A 15004-nucleotide genomic window follows, 5' to 3' on the forward strand; every position below is an offset into this window, starting at 1 on the left:
GATGTTTGTCAGAGAGTTGCCATTGTGCTAATTGCCTTTTGGGCAAGTGAGAAATGTTAAATAAAGCAACATGGTAAAAAGATGAAAATGACTTGATTTTACATTCTTCATGGTATTAACATTTACATTTTTCATAACTTCATATTGGACGTTTCTGTACATAAATGTAAGCACTGTGGCAGTATGCAATATTTAGAAAATGTACTGCTGATACTCAAGTAATTTAAAAAAAACAAGTACTTCAGTACTTTTCCTTTAGTAGACATCTGACTGTGTTGAGTAAAATTTAGCAAGGGCTATTTGTACTTTTACTCAAGTAATGAAGCTGTGTGATTATGATTAGAGAAAGCTGAGAAAAGGAGCTGTAGCGGTAGCCTTTTGCCTTGAAAGAGATGGAAACTCCAACACCCATTAGTGCACTGTAGTTTTAACAAAAGCCCTAGAGCTGTCAAATGTTTGCTGACAAATAAACAGGGAGATCTGGGTAACATTAAAAAAGTAAACATTGTTCATTTACATATCGACATGCAACTGAAAATACGGTTGAAAATCTGCAAACTTGTCCTTTCAACTCAGGGCTTTATATGCAATTTTGTTTATATGTTTAGATACATTAGGCTCAATAAATATGAGCACATAAAACATGATTGATAAATCACTGATTACTAAAAATGAAGGTCTTTATTTATTAAAACGTTCAGACAAAACATAGCAGCATTCATTTAATAATGCTTAATAATTTATGGTGATAATGGTTTTGATTTTGTTCCCATTGGTTTGTTTGATTGGTTGGTATAATTGCATTAATGAGAAATTGAACAGGTGTACCTAATAATGCTTTAGGGGAGTGTATATCAATATGGAATTGTTCAAATTTCTAATAGGTTTCATATAAAGCTGTGCATATATGTTTTTATATTAATAAGGATACTTCATACATGTCAAAATAAACATAGCCTACATAAACACATATTTGAATGGGATATATATATATATATATATATATATATATATATATATATATATATATATATATATATATTAATGGAATTGTTCAAATTTCGAATAGGTTTGCTATACAATAGCTGTGTATATACATATCCACATGTTTTTACTATATGTGCATAAATGTCATATATGTTTATATTTTATACATGTACATAGGAAGACAAGCTGGTCTGCCTTCCTTGGCCAAGCCAGTTTTTGGTGATCTCCAAATCAAAGCTGACTGGTGTCTTTAAAAACCAGCCTGTCTTGTTTAAGTGTTTTTATTTTTCAGCAGGGCAGTCGTGTCCAGTATTTGTTATCTATCTGTAGTGCTGCTCTCTGGTCCAAAGGTGGCGCGGAATAAAAAAAAAAGTTGTTTTTTTTAAGTGTATTTATATAATTCTGCAACTTTTGTTTTGGGAGTATACTATCGTCTTATACACTTCATATCGTATTTTCCCATGTGGGACGGATGCGCATATCATAAGTATTCTGTTAACACATACATAGCCTAAGCTTAAGTTTCAATTTCCCTGGAAATAACTCTTCCGCAAAATATCCTGTGCCTGCGGTTCATATCAGAGAGTGTGTTGACCTGCGAGCTCTTTGGGTATTCAACAGAATGAACAGAAGAAACAGGAGTAATTATCTCTCTATAGCCGCTGTGCGCGCAATTGGATTGGATTTCATAGAGTTCATAGAGGAAACAAACAGGAGATCCATTACTGACAGAAACACACTCAGAGACATCTACAACGAAGAGTTTCGAGACAGGTAAAACACTGAAAAATGCACATCAGTGGACGTTTTTATTTTACATTGTCAGTTAAATGAACAAGCATAATCAGTTGCACATTTGTCTTAACAGGGACGGTCGTATCAAAGATCCAAACTTCTCTAGAGTCATCTTTGCATTGAGAAACGGCAACAAAGCGCGTCTTTCCAGATCTGGTCACGTTTTCTTTAACAGCAACGTAAGAAACCTTATTTACCACAAGTCAGCCAAATGATTTATGCCCGTTTGAAGTGGCTTGGACTATTACAGTTGATTATTCTTGTAAAGGTAAACCCGTATGTGACGAAACGTAACTACTAGTAGCCACAAGGACGACAATATTGCCAATACAACAAGAATATAGAATTTAAAATATATTTCTTTCTTTCTTTCTCTTTTTAAATGCAGAAAGTTTTCTGGTTCAGGCGGTTAGGATATTTGATAGTTACATTAGCCTACTTTTATATTATTTAATAGTTCATGTCTATGGAAATTCCCCATAAAACAAACTGTAACACAGGGTGAAATCAAGAAGGGGAAGGGAGAGTTGGTCTGGATCCAAATGAAGGAGGCTTTATGGGCTCGTTTGCTGCGGTCCGAGCCCGAGCGCGTTTTTTCCCGGCGAACCTTGGTGCGTTTGCGTGCATAGCCTATTAGAAATCAGAACGCGTCAATGTAGTGTTTTATTATTATTATTATTAGGCTATATTATCTGCAGTTGGATGAATACAGGTTTAACTGTGCGTGTGTGACATAAGGTGGCGTTCTGCACCGCAGTACATTTTGCGGTATTGCAAACGGACCCTTGAGGAGACAGTGGATTTCCAAATTTGGTGCCCTGATTTCACGCTCAAATTCAATGCAAGAATAGACGGCAGGCTCAGTTTTGTCTAAATCATCAACACTTTCACGTGTTTTATTTAACTGAATACATCACAATAAGCTAAAACGCATGCGCCGGTTACTTTACTTCCTGAACAAGTGCGCACCCTAGTCCGTGCTGATTTCACATTCACGCGAACCGCGGCACGGTGCGGGAACAACCGAACTCAGACCACCTCCTCCAGTTACCTATACGTTCACTTGTCTTGTAGTGTAGGCTATTTGCAGTACAAAAAAAAAAAAAAAAAAAAACTTTGTTTGTAGGCTACTGCACGCACAACTAAGTTTTAAACTAGTTAGGCCTATCCACTCAAAAACTACTGTTACACTTAAAGTATAGACCTACTTTTATACTCTAAAACGTGGGTCAATTTAGTCCCAAGTATAGTACTTCTAGTACTTATAAAGGAGAGATTAATCACAGAGAATTCCACCAGCAAAAAAGTAGCCTACAGCATTTTAAATAATATAGGAGAATGGCCATTAAAGGTGACATGATTCTTACATCATTTTTATAAAGTGATTGGTTCTTCATTTGAATAATTCAGCTAACCTGTCTGTTACTAGGTAAAAGTCATGCGTTTATATTTAGACAGCTGTCTAATTTTGTTTCCCTTTTTGTTTTGTTCAGGCATGATTCAGACACACTTCGGCCCAAGTGTTGGGGACTTTTCCAAAATGTAGTTTTCAGAAGCATAAATGTAAATCCTGTGAGGAAAATAAATTATAGTTATGACTAATTTAAAAAAAACAAATGTTCTGGTAACACTTTACAATAAGGTTCATTAGTTAACATTATTTGACCTATTAACTAACATGAACAATGAGCAATAGGCCTACATTTGTTACAGTATTTGTTAATCTTTGTTAATGTTAGTTAATAAAATACAGCTCTTCATTGTTTGTTCATGTTAGGGCAGTGCATTATTTTTAGCAAATACAACCTTTGATTTTAATCATGTAGTAAATGTTGAAATTAATTAATTAAAATGATTACATGCTGTAGAAGTATTTTATTCTACGCGGTAGTTAACTTAATGATTGTGAAGTGTTACCAAAATTACCTAAAAGGAATTAGCTGAAAAGCATATATTTATTTGCCGATTCCCCATATAGTGTAACAACTCACCTTGCCATAGAATAGGCCTTCAAGGAAAGACAATACTGTTCTCACTGCCTGGAAGTTTTGTGTATGGAGAGTTGAAGAACATACATTTTTCTGTGCTCAGTTTAAAATGTATTACGTATGTAAAGACTTACTTTTATTGTTTAATGTGCTTTGAGATTATGCAAAAAATATGATGCAGCTTAGATGTAGTGCACTCAAGAAAAAGGTCCATCCAGGTCCGGGTGAGGCTGCATGATCAATGGTTCAGACGCTGTGGAAGACAGCAAAACCAAGCTACTCCCGCTCCGAGTAATGCTAGCTCACCGCCGCCTCCTAGTGGCCAGGAGGCCTCCGGTCCAGGCCCAGAGAGTGGAGTCAGAGGAAGGAGAAGATTGGCGAAAGACATCCTACAACGATTGAACAGTACAGACAGGTGAGCTGGGACACTTCAAACATTTTGTCCTTTAACCAGACTGGATGTAAAACACAGGCAAATAGTAATTAGGATTTATCATTATTATTATCTCATTATGGGAAAATTGCAAAAGTGCTTATTTATATAATAACATCTCAAAACCGTAAAGGCCCTTTCACACTGAACGCGATTTTGACGCGCGAATAATTCGCGCGATGGTTTTATTTTTTGATCAGCTGTTTGTGTAATGAGTGCTTCCACACCGAACGCGAATCTGCTGCGGCGAAAAAACGACTTTTATTTTTTTCGCTTCGATGTCGATTTTTGAGGCGAAAGAAAAGGCTTCAGCCAATCATATACAGGGAAACAAAGGTGACGTGACCGCAGCAATGACGGACGGACCTTCTGATTGCTTGTGTGTCGAGTCTGTGAATGAATATCTGAAACAAGGACTGGTGGGACGTTGTGCTCGTTCGTTCGTATCGAGCCCAACCGGGTGTTTACAAGGCTTTTCAGTCCATTTGAGCCTTCAATACGTTTACTAAAAGTGTTTATTTGATTGCATGTAAACGTAGCCCCTGATGAATGGGACAGCTCACCTTCTGCCATATGTTTCTAGCTCCGGTAGTGGGTGCCCCAAACCTTCTTTTCTGCTTTTAAATAAAATAAAAAGCTTGTCTTCACTGGATGATAATGATAGTGATGAAGAAGCTGTGCCACGTCCCGCAAGTCATAGCACTGTACCGCATTTTTTTTGTCTGCATCCTTTTATTTAATCGTCCTTTAAATAACAATTCTACAATTTAAAAAAATGTAATAAGAAAACATAGAAAATGCACAGCACAGACGTTAATGGAGCCATCACAAACAAACAAACTCTTCGTGGAGAGAGTGTTTGCTCTGATGAATGCTGCGTGGACAAGGAACCAGGCAACTGTGGACCTAAAGTGAACTGGTGAAAGTGAGCTCCACCTGCCAGTAGTTACTGCGAGTTACTGACATGCACATAATTAAAAAGAAGGTCCAATCGAAGCTGCCAGATCATCAGACAAACAATATAAATTCAAAATGCACTGATCGAATCCGGTAAGAACGCATTCATCTTTATCTTTCCTAATGGACTTATGTGCTTATTTGAAAATGTGCTATTTAGAGATTTTTATTAAGCCTATTAAAGCATCATGTTAACATCACTTCAAAAAGACATCTAATATAAAATCTATATTTATTCACCTATAGGCTATAATAATAAGTATAGAGTAGCCTACGTTTTCTGATGAAAATCAGGTCTGCTTTTCATCGGCGCGAATGTTTTGGAATGTTTAAGTTCTGAACGTCGCAAATTCGCGTCGCGGCTGATGTGAATGGTTTTGACGCGAAATATTCTCACGCGAACTATTCGCTTTTTCGTTTCGCTTTTCCGTTACGCATCCGGTGTGAAAGGGCCTTAATGCTGCTCTTGTCTTTAACAGGTCCCATTTTATAGCTGATAAGAATGGGGTGCGGGTGTCCTCAGATTTGCAAATAGAGGATGGCAAGATCCAGATGTCTGTGGAACGGGCAGAAGTTTATGAGCTGAAACTGTTTGTGGAGAACACGGGTCAAGAGGCCGTGTATTTCACTTACTACACTGCTCTTCACTGGCTGCAGTGTTTCACTCTGGAAGACCGCAAGAAAGTCACACGCAACAACGAACTCCGCCTGGAACCACGTGAGTGTGGCCGACACTTGACGTACTGATCCATTTGCACCATGTTGTTTAGAGGTTACATTTGAATATATAATATATTCTGGTTTGACTCCTTAAATGTAATCTATCAGAATTGAAGGTTAACTCTTTGTTTTTTGTTTTTTTTTTGTTTTTTTTAAATAGGTGAAAAGTATGAGGTGACTGTGAGATTCAAATGCAGTCATTTTGGAGTTTATTCACTTACTCTGGCATTTGAGTTTAAGCAGAACACCCAGCCCACCACCCGTCCCTTCCACATTGTGCGCTTCATTGAGGCCGAGTACAGGACTAAGCTTGCAGCGCTGCTGGGTCCTACTGAACCATTCAAACCCCTGAGACTCAACATCTCTGAACCCGAAAACTGTAGAGTGGACGAGGGTGTTCCACCTGAAGGGTAAGAGAAACCTCACACATATTATCATGTGATGACTGTTTAATTGTAAATAAAATATCAAATATTATCAAAGTTATTCTTTTAAAATAATAATAAAAAGGAAAATGAAATAAATAGTAATTAAAAATAATACGACATTGAAATATTTAGTCCTGCTCTTTAAAGTTATGGAAATGTAAATACATATTTTAGCTTTATTTATGCTTTTATTTATATGTGAGTATTTTCATGTGTTTTTTCAATGCTGTAGTTATGTTCAGAACTATCTTGAAAGTGTTCTGCCACTGGGGCAATACACTCCTCCTCTTGACATCCCAGTGCTGGCCAAACTCATGAAAGTTGACCGGATCCTCAGAGGAAAGTTGCAGGAACTTCAGTAAGTGTCATTCAAGTGAAATAGTATTATTACCATTTAAAATAACCATTTAATATATATATATATATATATATATATATATATACACTCACCGGCCACTTTATTAGATTAGCATATATATACAGTATATATATATATATATATATATATATATATACACTCTCAGAAATAAAAGGGACAAAAGCTGTCACTGGGGCTGTACCTTTTCAAAAGGTAAACTTTTGTCCATTTTAGGTGTTAATATGTACATTTTAGGTGTTAAAAAGTACATTTAAGTTGTTAATATGTACATTTTATGTCTTAATATGTATATTTTAGGTGCAAATATGTCCATTTTAGGTCCTAATATGTTCATTTTATGTCCTAATATGTACATTTTAGGTCCTTTTATGTACATTTTAGCTGCTAATATGCATATTTTAAGTGCTAATATGTGCATTTTAAGTGTTAATATGTACATTTCAGGAGCTAAGTACATTTTGGGTGCTAATATGTACATTTTAGGTGTTAATATATAGATTTTAGGTGCTTAAATGTACCACTAAGGTACCAATATGCAGCCTTTGGGTACAAAAGTGTACCTTTTTGAAAAGGTACAGCCCCAGTGACAGCTTTTGTACCTTTATTTCTGAGAGTATATAGTATATATATATATATATATATATATATACTCGCTGTGTGTTTCATATGTTCCATACTTATTTTTTGTGTTCCTAGTGTGATGTACTATATTATAATATTCCTTAATGTGTTTGGTGATGTCTAGATCATTACTGCAGAGTCCGCTGAGCTTCCATAATTATGCCGAACGCTTTGATTTACTGCTGCACTTGGAGGAATGTCAGATGCATGTGGACATCAAGAGATACAACAGAGAGCAAGTCACTTTATACAGGGACAAAACTGACAAAACACTACTGGTCTTAAACGTGAGTGGAAATGTCTGTTTTAAAGCACTTCCTGTGTTGGAGATTGTACGTTTTTTTGAGGTCTCTTTGTGTATCTCGTTTGTTAAAGCTCCCTGGTGTATCAGAGAACAGGCCATCAGTCCTGAGGGGAGATCACCTGCTTCTTACCAAGAGTGAGGAGGTCAAGTTCTCAAACGTGACCAAATACAAGGGCTACGTCCACAAAGTGGAACTGGATCAAGTCAAACTGGGCTTCTCCAGAAGGTATGAAATTCAATACTTGGTTGTTGTTGGTTTTTTGTTTTGTTTTTGAACTCAAATTGGGGTGCTGATTCCAAAAATGACGCCTGCTTTGCTCTAGCACACACACTTCCTCACAAAATATGATATGCATTTTGAAGCATTAGGTCTTTTTTTTTTTTGCAAATAACTAGAATTTTTTTCAAGAAGCAGGGCAGTGTGATCAGTCATTTCATCATGAGATGTCTATTCATAGAAAATGTGTTTGTTGTGTGTGTTAAGGTTCATTGACCATGTATACATAGATAAGATGAAATTCCGTGTGGAGTTCACGGTGAATCGTCTTCCATTGAGACTGCAACACAGAGCTGTACACATGGCGGTCCAGCACAACCTCAGAGATGTGCTGTTCCCCGTGGGCTCAAGGAATGTGACCCCTGTGTCTCCACCTGCACTCAGGTCTGTAAGATCCAGAAGTGCTATTAATATGCTATTATTATTATTATTATTATTATTATTATGTTAAACCTTCAGAGGGAAACATTGAGTGTTTCAGCACAATGTGTGTGTCTCTAGACTCTTTGATCAACAGCTTGAGAGGAACCCTGAACAGTACAGCGCTGTATGTAACATCGTGGCCGGTACGTCCAAGCCGGCACCATACCTGGTGTTTGGACCTCCTGGCACTGGTAAAACTGTCACGATAGTAGAGGCCATCAAACAGGTAAAACTGGTTATCAAACACACCAAAGTAAACACACCCCCACCGGGCCTGCATGAAAATGTTATATGGTATTAAACTTGCCTGCATGAAATATTTTAGTGTAAAATATGTGTGTTTAGTGTATGCGTGCTATCAACACGCATAATCGCTTTTCGTGTTTATGAACGCCGTTGACTTAACGTTATTACTGTATATATAAATATATGACTTACCTCAACCCTGTCCCTAAACCTAACTGTCACTGGGCTAATGGCATTTATGACTGTTCCCTACCATCCTAGGAAAGAAAAACATAGATCCCCAGATGTAGATGTACAAGACACGGATGTTAATGGCGTAGACATACACGCGGATAGCTCAAAATGCGTCGAGATAACACGCCACTTGACTCGAAATTGGCGTGTATGTTTACGCAAAAGTCATGATGTCATGTTGGTAAAAGCTAATGCATTCAGTCACTCCTTCTGTTTGTTTCTCTGTTTCTCAACATCTCTCAGGTGGAGAAGAATATACCCGATGCCTATATCCTAGCTTGCGCTCCTTCTAACAGTGCAGCTGATCAACTGTGTGAAAAGTTGATCACTAGTCAACATGTTGATGCACGTAAAATATACCGACTCTACGCTAGTTCACGCAATCCAAAAGAAATCCCTAAAATTCTAAAGGTTAGTGAATACAGAAAAAAAAATTTAGTCACCCTTTATGTAATGCAGTGAAATTCATGTATAGGTGACCAAATGCTATATGGAGTTACTATATGCTAGTTTGCTTTTATTTTGATTGTCTGTGTGTGTGTGTGTGTTTAGAACAACTGCAATGCGGAGGGAGAGATGATTATTTTCCCATGTAAAGAGGATCTAATGTCCTACAAGATCCTGGTCAGCACTATAGTCACCGCTGGCAGGTGAAGGGCGTCATCTTATACAAATTCTATAAACTGATATGATTTTCAGCGGTCAGTAATCACTGTATCTGTGTTGGTAGGCTGGTCAGTGGGGGTATTCCTGTGGATCATTTTTCTCACATCTTTGTGGATGAGGCAGGACATGCTGTGGAGTCAGAGACCATCATCAGTGTGGCAGGTGGGCAACCACTCTCACTCAAATGCGTGTTTACTCTATTTGCCAACAATATGTACTGTAATAAGTCTTATAGTAATGCGATCCGTTTTTTGAATCATTACATTGTCTCATTGGGTGTGTTTAGGACTGCTGAATGTAGAGACCGGGCAGCTTGTTTTGGCTGGAGATCCCAAGCAGTTGGGACCAATTCTGAGGTCTCCTCTTGCCATTAATCATGGGTTTGGTGAGATGAACATACAGACACATCACACACTTGACCTATAAGCTAATTCATTTCATGTTGAAATTATGTTTGCAATGGATTATATTCCCAAAAAATTGCATTATTGTTTACCATCTAAGCTTTAAAGCGCTTAATTATGACTGTTGTAAATAAGAAAAATGGAGGGATAAGCAAAGTGGTGTGTTTTATCGTTTTGTATTGTAATCTGGAGTTGTGTGTCTTTCCTTATAGATGTCTCTTTGCTGGAGAGGCTGATGACACAGAATGATCTTTATAAGAAAGATGACATTGAGTTTGACAAACGCTACGTTACCAAACTTCTTCTAAATTACAGGTAGGACACTTCGGTGTGCGTAGTTCTTACTCACCATCAAATCAAAATTGATAATTCTTATTTTTATGGAGTTTGGCAGTTTATTCAAAAAAATAATAAGAGCGGGACCGCCTGTCAATCACATGCAATTGCAAGAAAAAGAGTCAAAATTGTTTGATAAAAAGTTGCAATTACATATCTTTTTTTAATCCATGGTAGAAATAAGCTTTTTTATTTATTTAGACAAATTTTCAATTATTTAGACTACATTCTAGGTGTCAAGACCAAGAATAAATACAAAAAAAGAATAATAATACAGGTTTTAGAATAGTATGGTATATAATTAAATAAATAGTAAAGATTTTTTATATTGTCTATTTGTTAGTGTTGTGGCAAATAATATATCACTGAAAGAGAGACACATATTTCCAATTGTGTCACTGTTAACTCTTAACTCTGTTAACTGTTGTGTCTTAACTCTCAGAATGTTTTTTAGGCCAATGATGGTAATTTCAACCTTATGTGGAACATTCTTAGACTTGTTCATCATTTTTTAATTGAGTGGAAGTCACATATCAACACTCTTTAACATTCCAATAGAATTCCATATTAGAATAAGGTTTGTGTGTGCTCTCTTATGATGGTCACAAACATATTAAAGATAACATTTATTTCACATTTGTTTTCAGATATACCATGACAATTTTAATATTGTGCATTTGTAGGACCAAATTTTAAAATTACATAGACCATAGTGTGCACTTATTTTATTCTCTCTCTCTCTCTCTCTCTCTCTTCAGGTCTCATCCATCCATTCTGAAGGTTCCTAATGAGTTGTTCTATGATGGGGAGTTGAAGGCATGTGCAAATGAGATCAGCTCTAACCAGTACTGCACTTGGGAGTACCTGCCCAAAAGAGTATGAGACAAATTAAACAGCACTTTAGTGACTATAGTTAAATCAGTTTCCTGGAGATTACCCAGTTTTTTTTCCCCCCTCAGGAATTTCCTGTGATTTTCCACGGAGTTCCTGGGAAGGATGAAAGAGAGTCGAACAGCCCCTCATTCTTTAACATCTTTGAAATCGATATCATCATAGATTACCTGAAGAAGCTGCTCCTGACACAGGCCAAGAGGGGAATCTCTAGAATCTCCCCTAGAGAAATTGGCATCATCGCCCCCTACAGGAAACAGGTGGAGCCTGCTCTTGGACAGCCCTATTCTGTCACCAAAAAATAGCAGTTAAAACACTTCTCTTAAATCTCTGATGGTCTGTACCATCACTTAACTTTCTCTGGGGTTTCATTTCCTAGGTGGAGAAGATCAGACAGGCCATCAGATCAGAAGAGGACCTCCAAAAGTGCATGTGCATTAATGACCTTAAAGTTAGTAGAGACTCTGGTATGGATTTTTATCTTTAATTTAGGACAGGTGAAAACAAAATCATATCCGTCTCCCTTTGTGCATTCTGTGTGTTGTGTAGGTTGGTTCCGTGGAGGAGTTTCAAGGCCAAGAGAGGAAAGTCATCATGGTGTCAGCTGTTCGGAGCAGCAAGGAATACATCACTTTCGATGAAACATTCAGCATTGGGTTTCTCAAGAATGAGAAGGTACAGACCCCAAACTTTACAAGGGTAGTGTAATATAACAAAATGATGTGAACTTGAACTAAGTTGTGTGCTATATTGTGAATGTGCTCTTTCTGACACACTTTAGTCTTGAATTTATGCCTTGTTCTTTAGAGATTCAATGTTGCGGTGACAAGAGCAAAGTCCCTGCTCATCATGGTGGGAAACCCCTTCATTCTGCGCACAGATGAAATCTGGGGCCGGTAATTACTGTACACTTGCAACTTACACATGGATGAAATACAAACCCTGATGAGAAACTGACTAAATGACTTGTGTCTCTTTTGTATTTTTATAGGTTTATTGACTTCTGCTTCGAGCAGGGAGGTTACACCGGGCTTCCTTTTACTAGTGTAGAGGGCATAGAGGAGGTTGAAAAGCGGCTTCTTGCTCTCAACTTTGACGATGAGAATGGTGAGACAAGCTGTAATTATAAACCTTTGGCAGTCACAACACGGCGTTTGACTTAAACCTGTTTTTCATGCCACAACTTTAATGGCTACTGTAGATTTCAGAAATGATCTTTCTTGGGTTAAAAATAATAATAACTTGATTTAGTGTAATACCCTCAAAATACCTGGGAAGTCTTCATTTAAAAAAAAGAAAATTCATTGAGTAGCATGCATGTCTTGATGTTCTGCCAAAAACATCACATTGTGTCAAATTACAAATGCATTGCAAACAGGAATCTTCTTTCCTCCATTTTTTTTTTCAGAACCGGTTGTCAGCAAACAAAAACATATACATCTCCTGATCATAATGCTTCCCACTTTCATAAAGGAAGATCTTGTAGGGCTTTTAAGACTTTAATGAACTAGTCAAACTGAATTCAATCACAGTTAAAAAATTATATCTCAAATAAATATATAACTTTTAATATGGTTATAATTGGCTTCTGCTCAATTTGAAAAGTTACCAGCAATCTTGTTCTATGGTAATTTATAGTTTATAGTTGTGAAAAAAAAACTGACTGTTGTGTTCTTTCTCCCCCTAGTGGAAACTGAGGAGAGTGTGGTCCAACAACACCTGAATCCTGAATGGAGACATGATTACTAAGAGCCAGTCTTCACTAGCCACATCTGTTCTACACCCACCTTCTTTTGAAGCTAGCATTGAAATCCTGGATCTGCCCAATCTAAGCATGGTGCACACTACGATTTTTACTGTACAAAAATACTTTAATCTACTCTAAAAAAAAAAAAAAAAAAAGACCACGTGGACTGATTTTTAAACCACTGTTTTTTTTTTTGTTGATGATATAGTTCATTTTTATTTCTACTTTAAATTACTCACCCCCATGCTGTACCAACCCCGTAAGACCTTCGTTCATCTTGATGAATGAACGAAGATGAACGAAGGTCTTACGGGGTTGGAACAGCATGGGGGTGAGTAATTAATGACTTAATTTTCATTTTTGGGTGAACTAACCCTTTAACAACAAAATCAACCATTTCAAGTCAGACTGTATGATACACTTGTACCCAAAACATTGACTTGGCTTAAATTTCTGTGAATTTAAATGTGTAAATTTCAGGGCTTGCACATAACAGAATTTTAATCATATATATTGATAAAAATGCTTACTCAATTTCGCGTTTTGACGCGAAAAAACAAAGTGACGTCATAATTTTGACACTCTATAAGGGCGTGGTTAACTTTGATTGAAAGCTTGATTGAAAGCTGATAGCGGGGTGTGCCGAGTGACGTCTCAGCCATAGGCGCCATGTCGGACTCGGGTATGAAAGTGAGGCTGTGAGGGATAGACTTACTGTGTTTCCAAATAGGCATCAGCTGTAAAAAGCTGAATAAAGCGGCTAGATTACTTACAATTTTCCACAGCTTACATTGTCGGGAGTTTTTTGTCAACTGACATTTCCTGAAAATATATTTTTCCAGTGTTTCATGAGCTGAACAATCCGAAAAACACATTAAATAACAGTACAGCCCATTGAAGAGATGCAAGTCTATCCCTCAGCCTCGCTTTCTCATTAAAAATCAAAGATGGCGCTGCCGTGAATTAAATAACAGTACAGCCCATTGAAGAGATGCAAGTCTATCCCTCAGCCTCGCTTTCTCATTAAAAATCAAAGATGGCGCTGCCGTGAATGACACAACACATCATACCACCTCTGTATCCTTTCTGAACATTTGTATTGAAATATAAATATAAACTGCACTTACCGACCCTGTAGGAGTTCGCTCCATTTTTTTTTACGGTAAGTTACATTCCACTACTATTTCACGTAGTTTGCACTATTTAGCATCAATGTTTGTGGACAGTGGAATTGCAACAGTTAGGATTAAATCACCTCAGATAAGTTAGCGTCCGAGGTAGGTGGGGGGGTTAATAATGCTAAATCATAAATCAGATGTACGTACTACTGTAAATACCGATGTCCAGAAAAGATTTAAATAGTACGTTGTGTTTAATTTGTCGTTTAATGAGATCTAATATGTCATTGTTGGTGAGAATTCGAGGTTTGTGAAGAAATACATAAATCCAACCATTACATGCACTTTAATGGTCCAGAGGCAGAACTTGCCAAGCCTGTTCTGGGTTCTAATCCGTAGCTACTCGTATAGTTTTTTTCTATCCCATTAAAACAGATTATGTTTATCAGTGGTTGTATATCAAGCAGGGACATTGTGTGCATTACTTTAGGATTTCACTTGAACGAATACAGTGAGTCTCCGCAACGGATTAAAGCACACGTCCGAGTTCAAAATTGGTAGGGACAATATTGACTGTAAAAAGTAGCCTAGTCTGCCAGTCCATCTTGTAACGTTACAGATTGCAGAGACTGCTTGGCTAAAGTCCACCGGGCTCTGTCTCACACAAAGCCTGCCCTTTTACCCATATATGGATTGGCCACTTTTTATCTCATAGTGCATCTCTCTCTCTCACACACACACACACACACACACACACACACACACACACACACACACACACACACATCATCCTGAGCAGACCAGCTAATTTAGTTAGCACTTAATGCTAATTTAGTTTTAGCCTGATAACCATTAAAAAATGATTTATACTTGGCACAAAATTATAAACTTGAGCATTTTTGTCCACGTATATATATATTTTTTTCTTTTGCAAAGCAAACACAAATATGTATAACAGTAAACCTAGTGATCAGACTACATCTATTCCTTACAGCCTAAATTTCATTCACGTAAAATAGATATGCAATCGATCCTTACTAAGGGCAACTC

General features: G+C 37.2%; 1 protein-coding gene across 1 annotated transcript; it reads left to right on the forward strand.

Annotated features, from left to right (window-relative positions):
• The first annotated feature begins 1517 nt into the window (after positions 1-1517).
• Positions 1518-12996, forward strand: mov10b.2 (Mov10 RNA helicase b, tandem duplicate 2). The gene is made up of 22 exons (XM_039679063.2): positions 1518-1761; positions 1856-1961; positions 3989-4185; positions 5640-5878; positions 6041-6290; positions 6541-6666; positions 7433-7595; positions 7684-7838; positions 8097-8273; positions 8391-8538; positions 9036-9203; positions 9345-9442; positions 9523-9620; positions 9745-9843; positions 10075-10177; positions 10957-11074; positions 11158-11349; positions 11469-11540; positions 11639-11764; positions 11897-11985; positions 12081-12196; positions 12777-12996. The coding sequence occupies exons 1-22, from the start codon at positions 1610-1612 to the stop codon at positions 12836-12838; spliced, it is 3054 nt and encodes a 1017-aa protein (XP_039534997.2). The 5' UTR covers positions 1518-1609; the 3' UTR covers positions 12839-12996.
• The last annotated feature ends 2008 nt before the right edge of the window (positions 12997-15004 follow it).

Source organism: Pimephales promelas, chromosome 14 (genome assembly GCF_988280905.1).
Source record: "Pimephales promelas chromosome 14, fPimPro1.hap1.1, whole genome shotgun sequence".
NCBI lineage: Eukaryota > Metazoa > Chordata > Actinopteri > Cypriniformes > Leuciscidae > Pimephales > Pimephales promelas.

Bases quoted from the DNA above. Each gene is read 5' to 3' on its own strand.
- mov10b.2 (XM_039679063.2), top strand. From the start codon at position 1,610: ATGAACAGAAGAAACAGGAGTAATTATCTCTCTATAGCCGCTGTGCGC. The intron at 5,879-6,040 runs GTGAGTGTGGCC...TTTTTTAAATAG, and splicing joins CGAACTCCGCCTGGAACCAC to GTGAAAAGTATGAGGTGACT. The intron at 9,204-9,344 runs GTTAGTGAATAC...GTGTGTGTTTAG, and splicing joins AAATCCCTAAAATTCTAAAG to AACAACTGCAATGCGGAGGG.